Consider the following 22167-nt stretch of genomic DNA (forward strand, 5'->3'; position numbering starts at 1 on the left):
TAGTTCCAATCCCCTGCCGTGGCAGGAACACCTCCCGCTAGAGCAGGTCGCTCGGAGCCTCATCCAGCCTTGCCCCGAACACCTCCGGAGATGGGGCATCCACAGCTTCTCTGGGCAGCCTGTGCCAATGCCTCACCACCCGCACAGTAAAGAATTTCTTCGGAATGTCTCATCTAAACCTACTCTCTTTCAATTTGAACTCACTCCTCCGTGTTCCGTCACTACGAACTGCTGTAAATAGTCTTGCCCCATATTTCCTGGCAGGTACTGCAGGTACTGGAAGGAGTTATCACTAACACCGCTCCTCCGAACGCTGTGCGGTGTCCCGGGGCTGCCTGGGTGCGCACTGCCCGCTCCTCCTCCTCCTTTTCCTTGAACTCCGCCACAAAACGCCGGGCAGTGCCCACGCGGGGCCCTTCCCCGGGCCCTTCCCGAGGCCCTTCCCGGGGCCGGGCGCGTCGTGCGCCGCTGGAGTCCGCCGGGCCGCAGGGGGGCGCTGTGGCCGGGTCGGCGCAGCGGCCGGAGCGCAGCGCACGAGCCCGCGCAGCCCCGGCTCCGCCGCTGGTCCCGCCCGGAGCCGCCGCCGAGCCCGAACCGCCGCCCCCGCCCGGAGCCCCTCCCGCCGCCCCTCCCGCAGCCCCTCCGCGGCGGAGCGTTCGGCGCCATGCCTAAGAATAAAGGTGAGTCGCCCTTTCCCTTCGCCGGGCCCGCGGCGGCGCGGCCGGGCCCAGGTGCGGTCGCGCAGGGCAGGCCCGCGGGCCCCTCACGTGGGCGCCGCCGGAGCCTGCGGGCGGAGGGGCCCTCCCGCCAACCTGGCGGTCCCCGGGCCGGTTCCGCCTGCCGGGCGCGCCTCGGAGGCCGCTGAGGCCCGGCCGGGAGCGGGAGGCCCTGCCCGCGCCTCGCTTGTCAGGAGCGGCCCTGCCGAGGAGGCGGCCGGGCTCCTCCGTGCCCTCGCTGGGCAGCGCTGCTGCCGCTTCCCTTCTTTCTTACTCCGGAAAGAAACGCAGAAACCGTGAGGGAAAGGGAGCAGCAGATTTTAACAGCGGGGAAAGTATGAACTGCTCTTATGTTTTTCGTGAAGAGCATGTAATCCTGTTGCCACGTGTGTGCCTTTTAAAAAGGGCAGCATCACTTGGAGGATAAGCTTCCTCTTGAGTATTTCAGGGATTTCAGCAGCACAGTAACTGAAGTTATTCATCTGCTCTTGAAAATGATGTGCATCAGGCTATCCCACCGTTATTTTTGAGGTATTTGGTAGCAGGGATCACAGAAACTGAAAATGGCCATCTTGTGAAAAACATTTTGAAGGCTGCTGTCACTCCAGAGCAATCAGGACATTTTAAACAGTGGAGATTGTAATGTTTAATTACTTTGTTACTACCCAACTAAAAATTTAGACTTAAAAGTAAGCAAAAAATCTAGATCTGGGTAGGATACTTAAAATAGCCATATAGAGTACAGGCATAAAAATCTCCACAAGTCTGACTTTTTTCATTCACTGTATCTAAAGACAGTAACACCTGCTTTTTACTTCTTCCACTTCTAATTTAGGCAAAGGAGGTAAAAACAGGCGACGAGGTAAGAATGAGAATGAATCAGAAAAAAGAGAACTGGTCTTCAAAGAAGATGGGCAAGGTGAGTCTTTAACTATAATACAGCAATGTCATTGTTTTCAGTCACGTACTGTAAGTGACAGAATAGAGAGGTATTCTTATTGGGGTTGTATTTGAATTCCAAATGACATATTGAATGTAAGAAAAAGACAGAAGGAGAAGGGAAATTTTCAATATCTTCACCACTTAAGAATGACATTTTTCTCTTCTTGACCTTAGTGCATGCTCTGTGTAAAGCAGCACTTAAACATTTCCTAGAAACCTCTTGATAGCTTTGTATGAAGGTCTGTGAGCAGCTGGCTTAGCAGATGTGGTTCAGTTTTGCCAGTAATTGTCCTTGGGATGCACAGTCCCACTTTCTGTTTAATGTGGACTCTAACATCTCTTGGATCCTTCGCTGAGCTGCCCAAAGTCACTGATGTGGCAGAGCAGCTCATCTCACTGTTCTGTCCCCTGGTGGTTTAGTTCAGTTGGCTCCTGGGCTGGAAGTCTAGCAGTTATTAAAACAGGAGATGTAAGTGGGAGCTGAAGTAAGGCACAAGAGGGTTCAGCCAGGGGATGAGTGGGATTCCCATCTGCCCTGCCTTTGATGACAGTGAGCTCACCTCCCTTTTAGCTCACCCTGTCTTGTGTGTCACACTCTGGTGGTTGCTCACATAATGTGAGTGCTTTCCTAGTAACCAATTAATCAGTTGGTTTGTTAGAAATATGGGAAGGGTACTGATTTAAATCACTGTAGAAGTGCCCCTGAACAAATTTCTGGTATTTTGTGTTGGTTGTAAGCAGAAAAGGAGTTTATTTTTATGTACATCTGAAACTTAAGATCCTTTACATCTCCCAAGCAAAATCTATGTAATGAAACGTTAGTCTCAGTTATGAGCAGTCTCGTGATTCATTGCACTATCTAATTCTATGGAGTTCTCCAGTATGTGATTTTTTGCAGCTTGGTGAGGGAGAAGATGAAATACAAGGTGAAGAGATTGAGGGTAGGGTTAGAGAGGTGCTTCACAGACCTCAGCTGAAGTCTGCTGTCTGCCTTCCAGACAGAGTCTGATAAGGGTTATGTCCTTTCAAGGACAGTGGGGTGTTGTCCACAGAGCCTCTGCAAAAGGGATTCAGTCTCAGTGGGTGGCTATACAGGGCAGCTTTCTCCTGCCTCAGTGACAGCACTGAGATGTTGTCCTTTAAGACAGGTGCTGTGATGTTGTGATATATTTTCATACTCTGAGTGTGACTCAATAGCTCTGAGATTTTCTGTAGTAAACATTTGAGAGGGAACAAAAGGGTGGATGCAACCAAGAAGGAGCAGTATTTGAAAATGTTAACATCAAATGATACAAAACTGTGATACATTCAGCAACCTGTGTGGGTACTTGAAGCGCTTCTCAGCAGTTCACATTTGATAAAATATTACAGCAGATTTGGGTTACAGTGGAAAAGTTATTGGTTGTGTCTTGAAGCTGGATTTGTTCAGAAGTTTTGCTCTGTGGCACTTTGGGACATGACTTAGTGGTGGACTTAACCATGCTGGGTTAATGGTTGTACTTGTTGATCCTAAAGATCTTTTCCAGCCTAATGATTCTGTGTTTCTGTATGTTACCATCTCTTTCAGAATATGCCCAGGTGATCAAGATGTTAGGCAATGGAAGACTGGAGGCATTATGTTTTGATGGTGTGAAGAGGTTATGTCATATTAGAGGGAAGCTAAGAAAAAAGGTAATTCTGAAGCATTGCAATAGGAAATAGTGATGTTATGCATAAGTAATTGTAAAAATTTACATATGTAGCTTGTTACAAAAATGAATGTTTCTATTGCACTTAATATTTTAAACTACTTCTTTTGATAATAAGCTAGTCTGTCCTTCTGTTTCCATTGCTGGCACAATGTGCCATTGCTGGCACAAGAATAGGCAGTCTTTGGCTCTTGGGTGAAGCTCACAGTTGAAGGGCTGCCTTTCCATGTGCATATTTCAGGGGAAGGTTTTTTTTGGCTGCTTATGAAATACAAGCTTTTCATAGTCTAGAAAATTATACATATTTAAAATAATAAAAATCTCCCTAATTGCAGATGGGGAGCTTGGTGACTATTTAGAAAATACACCTCCAATGCCATTGTTTCATTGTCCACTTCATCAAGTCCCAAAATATTTCTGTTGAAAGCTAATTGCAAAGATTTTTACCTTCAGGGATGTCAGGTGTAAGTGTTTGCGTTCTTAACTTTGCCATCTTCAGATGGTGCCCCCTCTGGCCCTTGTCAGGTGTTACATCTTCCTGTCCTCTGCTGGTGTGTGGTAAGGAGGAGGAGGTCCCTCAGACTGTTTCCAGTGAAAGCAAACATTGACTGTCCTTGTTCTGGATTGCTCCATTTTTTGGACAGCAATGAATGCACATGTCTTGGGATCAGTGTAAGCAGTGCTATAGCTGCCTGCAAGAAACTCTTGAAGGTAGTGGAGAATGTGCACAAATAAACACTAAGTGCTGCAGAATGAATTTCTTGCTACAAAAGGCACCACTTAGCTATTGGAAATTCCAATATTCAGCTATTCAGTTGGAAATTCCAACTGAAATTAGTTCAATCTCCAAAAAATCAAGTGGATGTGGGATAGAACCCACATAGAACCACCCTGTGCATTTAAAAGCATATCCTCTTCTGCAGATTTCTGGTTAACATAGTTTCTAGAAACAATTCAGTTCATTTTCTTGTGCTCTTCACTGTTCTTGTCCGTGGTTCATCAGGTTTTTCCTTAATTTTTGCCCTTGAGGAGCTCAGTTCACAGACTTCACAACTGGTGCCTTGATGCATTCTTTCTGTTTTCTTAGATGTTAAGGCTTATTAACCACCCTGTTGGCTAGAAGCTCTTCAAAGAACTTTGATTACCCTGTAATAGCTCTATAACGTGTAAAAATAATGTAACTATAAGTATTTATGACCTTGGGTTTGCTGTTAAAACATTAAATTGTATGTTTCTAGCATACTGGTTAGAAAATGAAGGTGGTAGCTGTAGTGAAATGTTTTATGTGTCTCCATAAATCTAAATGTGCTGTTTGGTTCTTGTGTTATACAACAGAAGTTGAATTTCTGTAACACATGTTTTCTCCTCCAGGTCTGGATAAATACATCTGATATTATATTGATTGGCTTAAGAGACTACCAGGTAAAAATTCAGTATAATATGACACTATAAGGAGTATCTTACAAGTAGCTTTATTTACTGTTAAATTGCAGCAGGTGTTGTGAGGAAATTCCTGCCTAATTTAGCATTTGTATTTAGTTATGCTAAATCATGATTTTTAGTTTCCTTGTACTACAGGAAGGTTGTAATGAGTAGACAAATTCTGGTTTGACTTGTTCTTCTGTTTGACTTTGTGAGTGAAGGTGCTTATTGTCATCAAGCTTGACCTGTTTTTTTCCAGATGTAGCTGCTTGGTGCTTGCATCCTGTGGTACAAAGGGAGATTGAGTCAAGTAACAAACATTTTATTGTAATAATTAGAATTGTTGGTAATCAGAATTTTGGGTCCTTGATGTTTAGGCTTTTACCTTAAGAGGCAAATTAATCAGTAATTAGTTTTTACTTAAATTTCCAAAAATGGAGTGGCGTAACTTTACGTAATATAAACATTAAAGGGAAACAGTTGTCAGGTTTTCATTAGGTGAATGCCTTTCATGAATGTTAGTGTTGTCAGCAGTTGTTGAAGATAGATTATGCTTCTGAAATGTGCATTAGGTTTATAAAACATTTAAGATGCTGTCACTTATTGTATATATTAAAGTACTTAAAACCATGAATTTTTTGGTTTTGACTTTGCCAAGGGAAATATAGGTTGGATATTAGGAAAAAGTTTTTCATGGAAAGAGTGATAAAATACTGGAATGGCCTGCCAGGGGAGGTGGTGGAGTCACCATCCCTGGATGTGTTTAAAAAAAACTGGATGTGGCACTTGGTGCCATGGTTTGGTTGAGGTGTTAGGGCTGGGTTGGACTCGATGATCTTGAAGGTCTCTTCCAAGTGATCTTGAAGGTCTCTTCCTGGTGATTCTGTGATTCCTGATTGACCATCAACACCTCACTTTGTGTATTGTCTGAAGAAAGGTTCATTTCAAAAGCATGAAACTGAATTTGTCAAGTTGTTGAATACTCAACGTTTCTCATTTGTCTCAAATTCTCTTTTGTCTTGTTGCGCAGGGAAGTTGTGGAGGCCCCATCCCTGGCAGTGTTCAATGCCAGATTGAGCACCCTGGTCTAGTGGAAGGTGTCCCTGCCCATGGCAGGGGGGGTTGGAAGTAGATGATCTTTAAGGTCCCTTCCAATCCAAACCATTCTGTGAATCTATAAATTACTTGTAGTTGGAGATAATTAAGTTATCACTGAGAAGAAATGAAAATACTCCAATGTGTTTACTTCACATTTAAAGGAACTGGAGGGGAAGGAAGAACAAGATGTTCTTCTATAAATATTATAGGTGTTAATCCACTGTAAATAATATAGTTGTTGTAAATAATGCAGTCTGCTGAGGTTAACAGTTTTATTTTTCCTTCATAGATGACTAATATGTTCTAATAAATTCTTATTTAGGATAACAAGGCTGATGTTATTCTAAAATACAATGCAGATGAAGCCAGAAGCCTGAAAGCATATGGGGAGCTTCCAGAACATGGTAGGAATCTTTTCATTTCAAATTGGAAGTTCATGTTGGATAAGAATACTCAGTCTGTCTTGGCACAGTGTGAGTGCACTCCTGAACTTCTCTAAATTCCTTCATAGCTAAAATAAATGAAACAGACACATTTGGTCCTGGAGACGATGATGAAATCCAGTTTGATGATATTGGAGATGATGATGAAGATATTGATGATGTAAGTAGTAAATGTGTATTTTTCTCATATGCTTGAAGCCCTCATCTTTGGCATTAAGCTGTTGTTTTTGTTCTACAGCAAGGAATACATGGGTGTTCAGGATAGCTTTGCTCTCAGGGACTGCCTCAGGATGTGGTGTGGTGCATTCATGTGCCAGCCTTCTGTCCTCTCTCCTGTCCTACAGTCATTCCTGCACTGGCCTCTAAACACATGGCACACTTGGTGTCACGCTGCTAAAACACATGTGGAGAGCAGGCTGAAGGTGCCTAAAAGAAAATCAGTCGTTTGACACCCCCCAGTTCCTCTAGGCTTAACAGCCTCACTGTCCCACCAGAACTGCAGAAATAATTTAAGGGATTTGTTTTTTAAAAAACAAAGGGTTTAAGTTTCCATTTCTATTTACATAATAATTACAAAACGCTGCGTCCTAATAGTTTTTCTAAAGTTAATCTTGACTGTCACAGTTGCTTGTGTTACTGCTTACCACTAAACTATAGTGTTGGTCGTGCACACTCTGAAATTATAGTAGTAAAATTGTTACAACTCAAATTTTATAGTAAATTGCAGAAGCAGTATCTGCTGTGTAATGTTTTCTAAGTTGATGCACTTTAATTTACAGCTGAGAGATGAATGTATGCAGGGTCAACTGGCTGAGAGGATAAGTAGTAACTCACTGAGCCAGTGAGTTAACTTAATTGGATAGACTGTTCTAAGAGTACTATTACGCTTTAATTCTTCATCTTTTTACTCCTCTCTGGGTTGATAATATGACTAATTCTTTTAAAATGCTTCCATTATTCTGACTTTTATGAGATTATCAATATATGATTCATTAGATCAAGTATTTTAAAAATATGAAAATGCTGAGGAATTTTTCTTCAGACTTTTGAAAATTTCACTTTGGGCCTGTCAGTGGTTGAGCTTACTGAAGATTTAGCTCATTGAAGCTAGACAAACTAGTACTGCATGCTTTCAATAAGGAGGCTGTTGAAAGACATAAAAGAGATAAGTAGCTGTAAGACAAATTTGCAAACTAATGGATCTGTGTGTGGGGTTAAGTGAGCAGCTGTGATTGTGAGCTTTTGTCAGCTCTTCAATAAAACATTAATATCATGCTTTAAGAAAGTAAAAGATACAAAGAAAAGATGTGAGTAACCTCTCATATATCTGGAATGAAGTGCAGTTTCCAAGGTCATTATTAACAGGAGGAACTCAGTGGAGCCTTTCCTTTGTTTTTTATATCAGAAGGACAATTAGAAAGTCACCACTTACTGAAGTGACTCTCAAATTCGATTTTATTTTCATTTTTGGGAATCATGGCCTAATTTATGGCTGGTCTAGTTATGTATAATTGTATTGTAGATACTGTGGTTAGGCAGAATTGCTCACCTGCGTGACCATAGTATTGTGACAGGGCTTGTGGGGACAAAAGCAGGGAGTAATTGTTCATGTGTTAAGAAGACAGGGCATGAGCTGAGGCAAAACAGGACTGTGCTAAGTTCAGCAAGTCTCCTGTTGAAATGTAAAAGTAACTTTAAAAAAGAGTTGCTTGATGAAAAATACACTTGGATGAACTACACGGTGTTGTGTTTTTGCTTTTCAGATCTAATTTGGAACAGAGGTTTACATTCCAACCTTTTTCCTCCAAGGATTGTTCTACATTGATACTTCGATTATTTTTTGGGTGACGTCCCTTACTTTTAAGAAGACTGAAAATTCTCAGTAAAGAGTGTAGTTTGTTACATCAAAAGGATTTATTTTCAATGTTTGTTTTAAAGTATTTATATTTCTTTAGAAATGGATAACGCTGGATTATCACAAAGGTTCAATGACATGCCACAAATATTTGTCTCTTCACCAATTAGAGCTTTTATCTCTGGATGTAAGTGAGATACAGTGACATGGGCTGTAAAAGACTGCATTTTTCCCTCTTCTGCTTTCATCACTACAATTCCAGTTAAACTTGTATTTTGAAATAAAAATTGTTAACCCTGTAATTATCATGGATTTTGATTAAAGGCAAATAACCCAGTTCAGATTAGTATCAAATCATACTATGCAGTGTCTGTCCTTATACCCCTTGCCTTGATGTTAACTTTAAAAAAGATTTTGATAATATAAGAGGAAGGCAGAAATCTGCATTTAAACTCACAATGCATGATGAATCTGCTTTTCGCATCTAGTAGCATGCTGCTATTTTTATACTGATTTTGATAATTAAAAACACTCATTATTTCAAAGATGTCAATTTTCCATGGTGGAGGAAGGGGTGGGAGAGGACTAAAGATGAACAGTGAGCAGCATCTCAAATTTGCAATTTTTTGGAAACTGCGGTTGGTGCAGTGGCCGAGCTGCAGCTGCAGACGATGAACACTGGGTGGCACCCGACTGAACAGGGAGACACAAATGCAAAGCCTTCACAGTGGGGTTTGTACTGAAAAATGCAAAAAATAGGTTTTCCCCAAAGTAAATGCTTAACATTCTTGATATGTTAAACATGTAGAATATTTTTACATTATATAAAAGGTTATGTTAAGAGTAGAGTTTTATTTTAATCTGAAATTCCATACATTGTAAGGTGCAACATAAAAGCTTATGTGAACTTTGAGTAACAATATAAATAAGAAAATAAGTTTGTGTCAAAAGTAGAAAGAATCTTTTCATCCAGAATAAATCAATGAAACAGACTACTGGAAAGATTCTTGTCCACCTTCAGACTGGAGGAGTCAGTTGAGAAACTGAATAAAGACTAACATCATCATGCAAATATTATTTTGTGGTAGCCTTAGTGTCTTTGTCTTTAATAATGTATTTAACAGCTCTGAAAGAAGGTTAATGGAAAAATTCCTTTTGTGCCATAAAGATCTGATTCTTGACACTTGTATTCCTTATACAGTCTTTTTGGTATGATGTAAAGTGACTACCCCAATAGATAAAAACAAAATGGCTTTAAATACAGAGTGGCCTCTTTGCTTTATATGTATTTTTAAGGAGATTTAAACATCCAGAGCTTTTGTAAAAATGTCTTCTCTTTTTCTTTCATTGTAGTGTCTATTTTCCTTGCATGGATCAGGTACCCTGCTCTAGGAAGAACATTTTCTTAGTATTAAGTAATTATTTAATGGATTTTAACATTTTTATTTGTTGTAAAAACTTGGTAAGTATTGAGGGAAAGATACTACCAGTACAGCATTCTTACTCAACTGATCTTAAATGTATCAATTTACTGTATTTTTATGTCTGTAAGGTTCAATTGTGAAGGAACATAAATGGTGTAATGTTTCTGAATAAGGCTTATAAACCACTCCTAAGCTCATTGGTTTCCTCATTGTATTCAGCAGTCTAAGCAGCTCTGAAAATGTTTAAAAGCTCTCAGAGTTCTTGAGATCCAAGTGCAGAAGGTGTCTGTCCTTTCAGTTGTACTAGCAGGAAGGTTAGTGATTAAATTGCAGAAAACGTGTACTGAAGATTCGGTATTATTGGAACTGTACTTGCCAGTCTGATCTTCTGTATGTGAAATTAAATGCACGGTCGGTGGTAAGGGGAAACATGTAGACACTGCTGCTGTAGGGAGCCTACAGTTCTCAGTATAACACAGACTTCAGCTGTGGGTCAAAGATGGAACTTCCTGTCAGAATCGGTTGAGGTTTGCCCTGAGGTTCTTTCCAGTCTTCATTGTTCCCAGGTTCATGTCTGGCTTAACCTAATCTGCAGATTTTAAGGAAATTTCTTACTTAACTATTAATTTCTTAGTGCACCAGCTTAACACCCTTAGGTTTCTACTCATAAGCTCTGCTAAAGCTCCCTTCACAGTCCAATCTAGGCAGCTTGATATCATTCCTATTGCCTTTTTTTCTTTGGGGCTGGAAAAACAGCTTGCACAAGAAGCTGTCTCCCATGTCTGCATTCAGAGAACAGTGGTAGAAGAGCAGCTGCCAGCTAGAGCATTGCAAGGTTGTTGACTCTAAAGCTGTGAAAGGCACTCCATCTGTAAAAGTGTTTCCTAGATAATTTTTTCATTATTCTTGCGTGAGAATTGCTGTTGGCTTTTTCCCTAGAGTGCAAAATTGAAAGCAGGGATACAAAAATTATTCTCCCACAGCTAAAATACAAACTTTGTGTTCTCTGTTTCCCACTTCAAGGTTTTCTCAGTGATTAACATTTTGAAAAATTATTTTTGTCCATTGTTCCAAATCTTTTCATCTTACAATAGGGGCAACATTACATTGCTTGGAGAGCCCTAATGCTTTTCCACTGTAGATACAGTCCAGACACAGCAAATGAAAATGTGTATGAGATACAACCTCTTGTTCCCTTCTCAAAAGGAGGAGCTGGTTACCCATGACTGCTGAGCTCTCTGCCATTTGTTACTGCTGATAGGTTGTGTCATGGTTATGCTCTGCATGTGCCAGCATGCACATCTGAGGTACTGTGTGCTAGTGCCATGCAGATACGTGATACATGCCATAAATCTCATATATATGGTGCCATATTAAACACACACACATCGAAATTAGTGTACAGATAGAACCTGCAAAGGTTAGGCTGGCACTGGGGTTGCTCTGTCCTCTGGGTAATGTCCATGAATGTCAGTGAGCTGATGACCAAGGCTGGCAGGTTGCTCTGGTATCTGGCCACACTCCACAGGTTTTTCATGATAAACTGGTAGGACTGGTGGCATCTCTGTGTGAAATAATGCTGGGACTGCTGCTCCCTGGGACCCTCTGGCCATAAGGTAAGTCCTGCTCTCAGGTGAATTGGGGTGTCAGCTGTTCCTGTGGTTGAGCAAGCTCCACTCTAATCCATAATTGTTTGCTGTTGCTGGATGTGAATATCAGGGAACTTGAGTTACCCTGTAGTTCCCTAGAAGACTCAACCTAGCTTTTCATCTGTGGACACTGCTATCCTATAGGCAGGTTGGCTGCCTCATAGAGGAAGACTTAAAATTAAGTATAGCTTTTTGGAAGATGTGTGGGAAGAGGGAAGTACTATCTGAAATAATATTGTAGTGTGAGTGCAGCTTTATTTGTCCCTTTAAACTTGAGGCCCATGGCTGGCTTTTCTGCAGGTAGCTGTTGGCAATGCTTTCTCATTTTGTTGAAAAAATGGGTCTTCAGAATTTACTTCTTGGACTGTAATTGCCCTTCCTTTTGGAGAAGGAGAGAGAAGTAAGGGAGGGTGCCTTGGCTTTGTTACATTTTTAATCACAGCAAGCAAGAGTCACAGTTCCCATTGATTAATTCAGGTTATAGCTTGTGCCGTCTTGCCCATCCAATTGAATGCCAGAGCTCAGCACTGTGATTATAAAATGCAATCACAACCAAATAAAGAGGCAAAGTGAAAACTGTGATGCCATCATTTAGTAATTGCAGCTAGTTTAGTGAGACAAAAAATACTTTCAAAAATGCACAGATGAGACTGTTTCACTTTTTCCTGTGTTTGTAGAGAGGATACTTGCACAACAGTTTTATTTATATCCAGGCTGCCAGCTCAAGGAAGGAAAGCTTCAGCAGAAGCTGACAGAGACTTGAAGCCTCTTACTGCATCACTTGTTTAGCAGTAAATTCTCTTTTGAAGCCCTCTCACTGTGTTTTGTAGGCATTCATTTTTCCCTCTTGCAAAAGTTGGTGGTTTGTTGTGTATCTAGGCTGTGATGCTGTAGGAGTCTGTTGTGTGGTCACCAGCCCCTGTATTCCTTAATCAGCCCTACTCATCATTATGGTTAAATTAATGAATTTTATTCCCAGTTGAGGAAGATGATCAGCTAAATGCCTTTGTGTGCTTGGCCTCTGGAGGGAGCAGACAAACAAAAAACCAAACAGACCTTGACATAGAGGAGCAAGCAGGGTGCCTCAGCATCTCAGTAGGAAGTTTCTAGTCCTGGCTTTCAGGAACTCTGAGGTGCCCATGTCTGCAGTAAGTATTGCCAGCAATGAAAATATACTTGAGGTGTTTTTAGGGTTTTCAAAGTAGGTCACCTTCTTCTTAAAGAAGCAGCTGATTGAAACATGTCAGTATGGGCTTAGGCACACCGCTGGCACTGGCAGGAACAACAGATACTGCTGTTGCCAGCTGGAGTAAATATAGCAAAAAGCAGCAGAAATACTGAAGGATCCCTGTGGGAAACCCAGAACTGTGTAGGTTACATATGTTCCACTATCAGTGGTACTGGCTGTCAGAGAGGATTCAGCCTCAAGACAATGACAGGACACTGTGGGGGCTATGTTTAACCTCAGTGCTTGGAGAGGAAAGCCAAGTGCTGCACAGGGCTTGAGGCTTCTGACTTACAAGACTTTGAAACTAACTGTAGTAGACAGTGGTGGAGGGTGGAGAGAGGAGCATTAACGAGGTTTCTGTGAAAACCTCGACAAAAGACAATTTTAGTCTTTTGCTGCCTGACCTAGTAGAAAGATCCACCCTGCTCATGAAGATGTATAAAGAAACTACAGTGATTAAAGCTGTAGTCTTGAAGACTTGTCAAGAATCCCAAGACCCTGAAAGGATGTGGAAGACCTTGCTGCCTTTTTACCCACTGGACAGTGACTATCCCAACTTGCCTTGCCAGGTTGCTCTGAAATACATTGGAATGTTAATAATGAGCTGTTGCAGCAGTGGCTGACACAGAGGGAGTCTTTCAGCAGCTCTGACACAGGGACCTTTTTGTCTTGAACAAGTGATAATATGCAGCTAGATCATAAGCTTTGCTGAAAATGGCAGAAGTAGCCAGTGCTAAGTAACTGTGTGATGGAATATACAGAGATGGACCTTCAGATCTGATTCTGGCAGCCCTGTTAGTTGAAAGTATCTTTAAAAATGTCCTAAGACTCATTGGTATGTTGTCCAATGTTACTGTATTCCTCTTGAGGGACTGCCCAAGGAATGGGCACCTGTATCTCACTGCATCCCCTTAACTTATACAAGTTCCAGCCTAGTAATGTGTCTGCATTGCTGCTGTTAACCAGAGTATGGGCGAGTGAACAGAAACCTCTTCCCAAAAGAGGGTACCAATTTCACAAAGGTGTTGGAAATGTGCAACAGCCTAGGAACTGTTTCATTATAAGTGTGGGTGTGCCACGTGTAGGTGGAACAAATACTGTTACTGGTGTATTGTTATCCTGGCACAGACTAGTGAAACAGTTGCTGGAAAGTGGAAAAAACTCGTGCTTTTTTTGTATTAAATTGTGCTTTAATCCTCAACAACTCCTATCTCTGCCCTTCCTCTCCCCAGTTTGAATTGATGCTGTCATATTGCCAGGTGTATGCTTTGTCCACAAATGTAGAAAGAGTAATCTCAGGCTTCGTGAAAGGTTTTAAACTAAACATATGTAAAGCTACTGTTTGGGACCACAAAAGTCTAGGTTAACTGTAATATTTAGTATAGGATAATACAGAAAATAATGTATGGTTACAAAGAAAGAGAACATAATACAGCTAATAGCTGATTGTGTGTGTTTACAGGCAGTTTAGGTTAGCCTATCAATAGTTACTTACATAAGCAAATATTGGAGAATCAAAAAACACTGAAGACATGTGTCTGGTCTAGAGCATGGGGAGGCATTTGGAGGAAACTGCTTAAGTGCCAAGTAGCCAATAACTTTATATTGATAAGACAGCATGAGTATCTCTGATTACTTGCGTAAATTGGCATCTAAATCAATTATAAAAATAACAGGGGAAAGGAAGGAGAGTAGGACACCTAATGGTTTCCTTCTTTATTTCCCAAGCCTTCCTTATTATTGGTTTTCAAAATATTATTTACTCCTGAACAGGTTTTGGGGATTTGTTTTGATGCGTGCATGCCTAAAGAAGGTAAGCTATAAACCACTGAACTTTCCCCAGACAAGAATTCTGAGAAATTTAAACTTTCAAGATAATTTGGAAGTTATCACTGATCCTTAGAACAAGCTGAAGAACACAGTATGTGAGGAGAAAATGAAAGCCAGTGGAGATCTATGAATCAAATTCAGATTAGGGGCTCCTGCCTGTTTACATATATTTTAATATTTTTCACTGTAACAATAATGAATGCACCTAGTTTGCACAGCTGAAGTACTACATCCATATGATCTCTTCAGCAGATATTATTACTATATTGTATTATTTATTATTCAATAAGAAGAAATCGAAAGCTGCAGAAACCTTTTTCTCTCTTGGGCTAAGCTGAATTAGCAGTAGTCTGGGAATCTTTGCAACAAATTTCCCCACTGTAATTCTTCTGCAAAAGTAGTCCTTTAATGATACTGAAGTTAGTTTTCTGTTTATTAGTATAGAGTTGGTACTGACCACTTTAGGAAATTGGTATTTGTGTTACTGTATTTCTCCATGGTTGTGTTGGCAGAATAATGTTGCATTGGTATAAATGGCAGAGAAAAAGATGAAACTAACATTTATTAAAACAGGGAAATTTCTGAAACTGTAAAAATTTTAACAGTGATCACTGGCAAGACAATATTTTTGGATAAATGATCTTTAGGTCCTTCCCTGGTCAATATTCAGTTGAACCTCTGCCACAGTGTGTACAATACAACAGTTTGTGTAGCACAGCCTGAGCCATCTCAGAGCAGTTTAGTTGTTTAGTTACTTAACAAAACTTTTTTTTCTTTTTTTCTTCTTTTTTTTTTTTTTAAACCTCTTTTTAATCTGGGTGACTTCACTGTTCCATGTGCATTAATTCCAGCCAAGCTGAAGGAAAAATGCACTGGGAGGTGAGAAGAGCAGTGAAGGTACAGATACTGTTGTGAGCTGGTATAGCCTCTGGAGGCTTTGAGGAAATCCTGGCCTCCAGCAGCTGTTTGACTCACAGAATTGCTTAGGTTGGAAGGGACCCCTGGAGGTTGCAAGTCCAATGTTTTGTACAAAACAGGTTGAATTAGAGCAGGTTGTTCATGGCTTTGTCCTGTTGCCTTTTTAGTATTTTCAGGGTTGGAGGTTCCACAGCCTCTCTGGGAAATCTGTTCCAGAATTTGAAAACAAATAACTTCCTTGCATCTCATTGGAATGACTTGTGCCCTGGGTTGTGTCCATTACCTTTTGTTCACCCATGATATGCAGCCAAGAAGAGTCTGGTTCTCTCTTTCCCTCCACCTCAATTATGTAGCTGCAGAAAAGAGTAAGATTTCCCCTCATCATTCTTTTCTCCGGGCTGAGCAAGTCCAGATATATGAATGTCTCCCCAGTATCATGTGCTCCAGTTCCTTCAGGAATCTGCTGCTCATTTTTCTCATGCTGGGGAGCCCCAAAATGGACACAGTGCTTTGGATGCAGTGTCAGCATAACAGTGTTCTTCACTGCAGTCAGAACCAGGCTTCAGTGGTGTATGATTTTTTGTACACTGCTGAGCTGTTGAAGCATTTGATCTGAATCACAAGATTAGAACTTGACTCCAAGGATCTGAGAACTCCTGACTCACCTCTCTGTTAAAGAAGGTAACTGAGCGATTGACTGAGCAGAAATGGAAAAATACAGATGGGAAGTATTGCATAAAAAATGTAGAGGTTCTCTTTTTTCATTTTCTTTTTAAACTAGCTTTTACCTTCAGTACAATTAGAAGTGCCTGTAACTACTTTGAAAACTGCACCACAGACTATGGTACTGGTTACTGTCATAACAACAGATAGATAGATCTGAAAGTGTTTGGAAGTCTTAGAGCTCAGCTTCAAAGGTGTGATTTATATCTACTGAATCCCAGCTCAGAAAAGTAAATTCTGCTATAGGGGGTAGGACATATTTCTCATACCAGGAAGACTTTCAAAGGTGTACTTGCTTGAGCTGTGAGGTTGTGGGGCTATTTTTAAGTCCATGTTTAAACAAAGTATTTTTCTTAAGCCTATAATCAGTCTGAGTGTTCATTCTGTAGGATCACTTGTTCATCCTTTTATTTAATTAGCTTGCAGCCTTTCTTCTAAGGAGGTGCTTTCTGAGGAAATAAGTGCAACCGCTGGAATAATTTAATTGTTGTTATTCTGAGACTGTCCCAGCCCCATTTTAAACTGCCTTTCTGTGTCTGTCTGGATTTGATGGGAGGACTGTTTGGTGGATGAGAAACCAGTTGGATGGTCACATCTACAGTGCAGTGTTCAGTGGCTCAGTGCCCAGATGGAGAACCGTGTCAAGGGCTGTCCCTCGGGGTCTGTACTGGGACCAGTGCTGTTTAATGTCTACATCCGTGACATGGGGGGGGGTCAAGTGCACCCTCAGCAAGTTTGCAGGTGACACCAAGTTGAGTGGTGTGGTTGCCACACCTGAAGGATGGGATGCCATGCAGAGGGACTTGGACAAGCTCTAGGAGTGGCCCATGGGAATGTCATGAGGTTTAACAAGATCAAGTGCGAAGGGCTGCACCTGGGCTGAAGCAACCCCCGGTATCAGCAGAGGCTGGGGGATGAACAGATTGAGAGTAGTCCTGCTGAGGAGGACTTGAGGATACTTGTGGATGGAAAGCTGGATGCAAATGGACAATGTGCAACTTGCAGCTCAGAAAAACAGCCATGTCCTGGGCTGAATCCAAAAGCAACACAGGCAAAATGGTGAGGGAGAGAATTTTGCTCCTCTACTCTGCTCTTGTGAGAGCCCACCTGGCGTGCCCCATCCAGCTCTGGGGTCCTCAGCACAGGAAAGACATGGACCTGTTCGTCCATGGGAGGGCCACGACTGCAATCCCAGGGCTGAAGTACCTCTCCTTATGAATAAAGGTTGAGAGAGTTGGGGCTGTTCAGCCTGGAGAAGAGAAGGCTCTGGGCAGCTTTCTAGTATTAGAAGGGGCTTAAAAGAAATATAGGGATGAACTTTTTAGCAGGGCCTGTTGCAATAGGACAAGGTGTAACAGTTCTAAACTGAAAGAATTTAGTTTTAAACTAGTTATAAAGCAGAAGTTTTTTTGTGTTGGCAGTGGGTAGTGAATCACTGGAACAGTTTGCCTAGAGAGATGTTGGATACTTCATCCCTCCACTAGAAACATTTCAGGTCAAGTTGGACAGGGCTCTGAGCAGCCTGGTCTAGCTGAGGATGTCTCTGCTTATTGTAGGGGGAGGGCGGGGTGGGGGTGGGGAGTGTTGAAATAGATAATCTTGAAATTCCCTTCTAATTCAAAGTATTCTATTATCTAATCCAAAGTCCTATTTATTTGGCACTGCCTTAGTGTCAGCAACCCCTAAAGTCATAGTTATCTGTCTGCAATATTTAAAACAAGAGTCTTCAGCTCAATCTTCTAAGTGTCAGAAGTTCCATGGCCAAGTACCCACTGTCACTGGGGAATGGGAATGACAGTCACCAGTGGTTCAAACAGCACCAGGTTTTACTGAACTACTGGATCAGGTACTGTGTGAGACAAGGGCAGGTAAAAGGAGATTTCTACTGCTTGAACTTCAACAAAAGAAAAAAAGGGTTCAGACACAGTGTTTCAGTCCATCCTCAGGTACTTCCCTTATTTTCCCCAGGTGCAGGACTTGGCATTTCCCTTTCTTGAACTTTACAAGGATACTGTTGACTCATTTCTCCAGTCAGAGTCACTTTGAATGGCAGCACACTCATCAGATGTATCACCTACTCCTCCCAGTTTTGTGTCATCTGCAAAGGGTGCAGTCTGTCTCATCACCCAGGCCATTAATGAAGATGTTATGCAGTATTAACTCCAGGGTTACACCACAAGCGACTGACCTTGATCTTGAGCTCATGTCTCTGATCATAACCCTTTGAGTCCAGCAATTCAGTCAGTTTCCAATCCACCCCACTGTCCATTGATTTTTTACATATTTTATCAGTTTCTCTACAAGGATGTTATGAGAGACAGCATTGAAAGCCAACATAGATAACATCCACTGCTCTCCCTTCTTGCACCAGGTCACTTATATAATCTCATCATAGGGAGGCATAATCTCCACTTTGTAAATCAATCCTCACTACTCCCCAACACCTTGTTCTCCTTCAAGTGTTTGGAAATCATTCACAACATCACTTTCCCAGAGTCTGAGGTGACACTGGCTGCCTTGTAGGTTCTTGGATCCTCCTTTTTGCCCTTCTTGAAGAAAGCAGTGACATTTGCTTTTTTTCCCAGTCCCTAGTTACCTCCTATGATCACCGGCACCTTTCAGAGATTAGTGAGGGTGACCTTACAGTGACACCAGCCAGCACTATGCTGTTACAACTTACATAATTCAAATCTAGGACAAGCAACACATTCAATGGATTGCAGGATTTGCAGGGAGGAAAAAAACCTCACCCTTAGTTGTATGTGACAGTAAACTTTAACCTTTGCAATTAAGTTAATATTTAATTAATATGTTTACTCAAGTTTTGACATGTATGACAAATATCTAAATGCAGCTCTGTGAAACTTCTGTAAAGTTACATTATTTTATCTTCCATGTGGGTTAGGTGTATTCCATCAGATACATTCTAGTTTTAATTTCTGCAAGTATGGCTGATCTGCTCCTCCTGTTTAGATACATCATGTGCTACCATTTCTCCACTGAAACTTTGAATACTGGACCCAAATCAAATCCACAAAACAAGAGAGGATTCAGATGTATGGCACATATGGATCTCTACTACCCTCTGAGAGTAGGCGGTAAAAGATTCACGGTTCTAAACAGAAAACAATCAGGTTACTGTTGCCCAAAAAAAAAAAAAATAAAAGCAAGTTCTCTTGGTAGTGTGATCAGTCTGGGAATCTACTGGGCTAAGGTGTTATGGAATCAATATAGTTCACTACAGAATATGTCTATTTATATCAAACCATTTTCTACAGAACAAAGAAGTTGGATACTGCTTTGATAATAGAAGGCCAGAGAGAGGCTAATTACTATTGTTTCAGACATGTTGAAAGGAGCAGCTGATTTTATCTTCATATTTTAACGTGGTAGAGGCCTAAGTCAACTAAGTTGGAAAGGCAAAATGGGTGCCAGGGCAAGGGGATGTTGAGCAGAAGTGTGACTTGAAAGCCTTTCCTTAGCGGAAGTCTCTTGCCAACCTACCAAAGTAGGTTGGTGAGAGGTGTTGTCCCAGTTAGGCAACTCACCAAGGTGTCTCCCATATATTAAGTCTTCTCTCTCCAAACAGGCTAGGTGACAATCTTTTACTACCACTCCTGAAACCAAACAAGTTAATAGATTATTTTAATAATAGGCTTTATTAATAAGATGTGAAGACCTGAAACCTGCTGCAAGATCATCGAAATGTTGGTTGAAAGGTACCTCTGAAGGCTGTTTTTTAGTTGGACCAGGTCAGCACTAGACTATGTCAATCTTGGCTTTGCCTGAGTCTTGAAAAGCCTCAGTGACAGAGATTCCTCCACTCCTTTGGACAAGCTGTTCTACTGCCCAGCTACTCGCTGGTTTTATTTTCTGATGCTCAGTCTGAACCCTCCAAGTTTTAAACTGTGGCAATTGCTCTGTTAGACCCACTGGCAGTGGTAAGAAGAGTTTGTCTCTGACACTTTTCTAATGATCCTTCAAACACTTGGAGGCTGATGCTATGTTACTTCATAGCTTCCTTTCTACCAGCTAAGTCCAGTGCCTTCAGCCTCTCCTCAATAACTTTCTTATCAGCCCTTCACTGAACACTCTCTAATCTTGCCCTGTCTGTCTAGATCAGAGGTATCCAAAACTATTTCAGGCATGGCTTTACCAGTACCCAGCAGAGATCATCAGCAGATTCCCTGTGATGTCCTGGCCATGCCTCTAATGCAACCCAGTGAGAACCTCCTTCCAGAAGAGCCATGGGTTCCTGCTCATCCCAGTCTGTGCTGTAACCCACAGGATTGTGACCTTGCCAGCCACTTCCTACTCTGTACCCATACATGGGGCAATCCCATTCCAGGGGCAGAACGTCATTCTTATAAAAATGATGGCATCTCTGTCTAATTCTTGAGCTTTTCAGGGTCCTTCTTGATTGAACCAGTGGCGGCTCTCTGACCTTAGTGTTACCTGCTCAGAAGCTATTGATGAAGGCACTGGATATGGGTGCCAGTATTGAGCCCAGGCTGCTTTGCTGATTACCAACCAAATATTGAGTTAGTGATTGCAATCCTTGCAGTTTGCAATTCATCCAAACAGGTGGTTTGTCCAGTCCACACTTCTGCTGTTTCCAGAGGGGAAGGGTGGGGAAGGTGTTGTAAAAAGCCATATCAAAAACCAAGGTATGTTGTAGCCACCACTCTGCCTTGCCCAGAGGGCCAGACATTTCATCATCTCAGCAGGTCAAACATGGTTTGCCTTCCTGGGCTGACTCCGCTGATTATGTGCCCCCTGATCTTTCCATTGACTGAGATGTGGCTGACTGGCCCATCCAGAGGGCAACCCTCAACCCCTTCCAGCCCAAACCATCCTGTGATTCTGTGACTCCTGTCTTCCTTCTTGCCTTTTTTTAATGATGAGGACTGATAGTGGCTTCACAGTCAGGCCCACCAGGACTCCCAGTAAGCTTGGGGTGATTCCCTTCCAGCCCAGTGGATCTGGTTACATAGAGCTTCTCTAACCTCTTGTTCCTCCTTTGCTGGCTGCTCAATTCCCTCCCAGTTATGTCTGTACAGGCAAGAGTTGAGGAGACAGAGGCAGAAAAAAGGCACTGAGTTCATCAGTTTTTTGTTAATATGTGTTGTCAAAAGGGACCTCTGTCAGTAGAAGTCCATTTTCCCCAAACTTGCTTTTCCAATTAGCTATCTCCAGAATCTGCTTTGTTCCAACCAGTGCTCTTTGTCAGTCTCGGCTCCAGCTGGGCTTTAGCATTCCTGGTTTCCTGCTTTTGACACTAAGTGCCGCACACTGTGGGTGTTTTTGTGACTGTCAAGTGGTAGTGATTTACTTAGGACATTAAAATACTTTTTTTTAGTTTGGCTAATCTAAATCACATATAAGAGATGGTCATTCTGACTCTTACACACTTTTGTTCCAGTAGGTCAAGACTTACGAATGAACATGGAAAAATTGCTCCAACTGCAGAAGCAATTGGCAGCTAGCAGGAAGACATAGAAAAATGTCTGAAATTATAACCCAGTTAAATGTGATTAATACAATATAAATAAAAATTGAATAGATTTTTTTTTTTAAGATTTAGAAGGAAGGTGCAACTTGCTAGTGAAAACCAACAGATGACCTGTAGGAAGGCTTAGACCATTTTCCAGTGGTCTGACATTGGGAAACATTCTTGGAAGAGGATCATACATGCACACACACACAGAGTAGTTTGAGGTCTGGACTGGGATCAAGGCTAATTTGATTGATAAAAGCTTAAATTTTAAAGTAGGGAACAAAGCTGGGAAAGGTTCATGTAATCTGCAGGATGATAATATAGTGAGGAAGGAATATCAAAAGGTCAGAGGAATGAAAGTGCCAATACTGATATACGGAGTGGGAAACTGTAGCCTCTTGTGGTGGCCAGCATGAAGATATTGAATTGGTAAAACAAGACAGAGGATCCAAAACTACTGTGTCAGAATGCAAAGCTAGCTAACACAGATACCTGTGGAGAATTAGCAATTGTGGCTGGGATAATAGGATGGAATTACATGCATAATTTAGGAAAGATGGAGCAGAAAAAAAAATGGCGAAACAGCATTAGACATTAATGACTTCAGAGAAGGGAAAGGGATGGTGTGAATAGCAGGAGTCACATTTAAATAAAGATTGTTTAGAAAAAGAAAGAAAAAATACTGTGCTGTACTGGAGTATCAGAGAGCCTGCAGTATCCAAGAGAGCCTGGAA

General features: G+C 41.6%; 1 protein-coding gene across 2 annotated transcripts; it reads left to right on the forward strand.

The window, feature by feature from the left end:
• Nucleotides 1-527: 527 nt before the first annotated feature.
• On the forward strand, nt 528-9785 carry EIF1AX (eukaryotic translation initiation factor 1A X-linked). 2 transcript variants are annotated; one of them, XM_053935815.1, is made up of 7 exons: nt 528-680; nt 1552-1635; nt 3226-3329; nt 4718-4768; nt 6189-6270; nt 6378-6469; nt 8073-9785. In XM_053935815.1, the coding sequence occupies exons 1-7, from the start codon at nt 665-667 to the stop codon at nt 8076-8078; spliced, it is 435 nt and encodes a 144-aa protein (XP_053791790.1). In that variant the 5' UTR covers nt 528-664; the 3' UTR covers nt 8079-9785. The 2 variants fall into 2 exon arrangements, with proteins under 2 accessions (XP_053791790.1, XP_053791791.1); XM_053935816.1 differs by lacking the exon at nt 528-680 and adding an exon at nt 973-1051.
• Nucleotides 9786-22167: the final 12382 nt, after the last annotated feature.

This window comes from Vidua chalybeata, chromosome 2, assembly GCF_026979565.1.
Source record: "Vidua chalybeata isolate OUT-0048 chromosome 2, bVidCha1 merged haplotype, whole genome shotgun sequence".
NCBI lineage: Eukaryota > Metazoa > Chordata > Aves > Passeriformes > Viduidae > Vidua > Vidua chalybeata.

Excerpts from the sequence above, each read along its gene's own strand:
- EIF1AX (XM_053935815.1), top strand. Across the intron at positions 1,636-3,225 it reads CTTCAAAGAAGATGGGCAAG|AATATGCCCAGGTGATCAAG; the intron begins GTGAGTCTTTAA and ends CATCTCTTTCAG. Across the intron at positions 3,330-4,717 it reads GAGGGAAGCTAAGAAAAAAG|GTCTGGATAAATACATCTGA; the intron begins GTAATTCTGAAG and ends TTTCTCCTCCAG.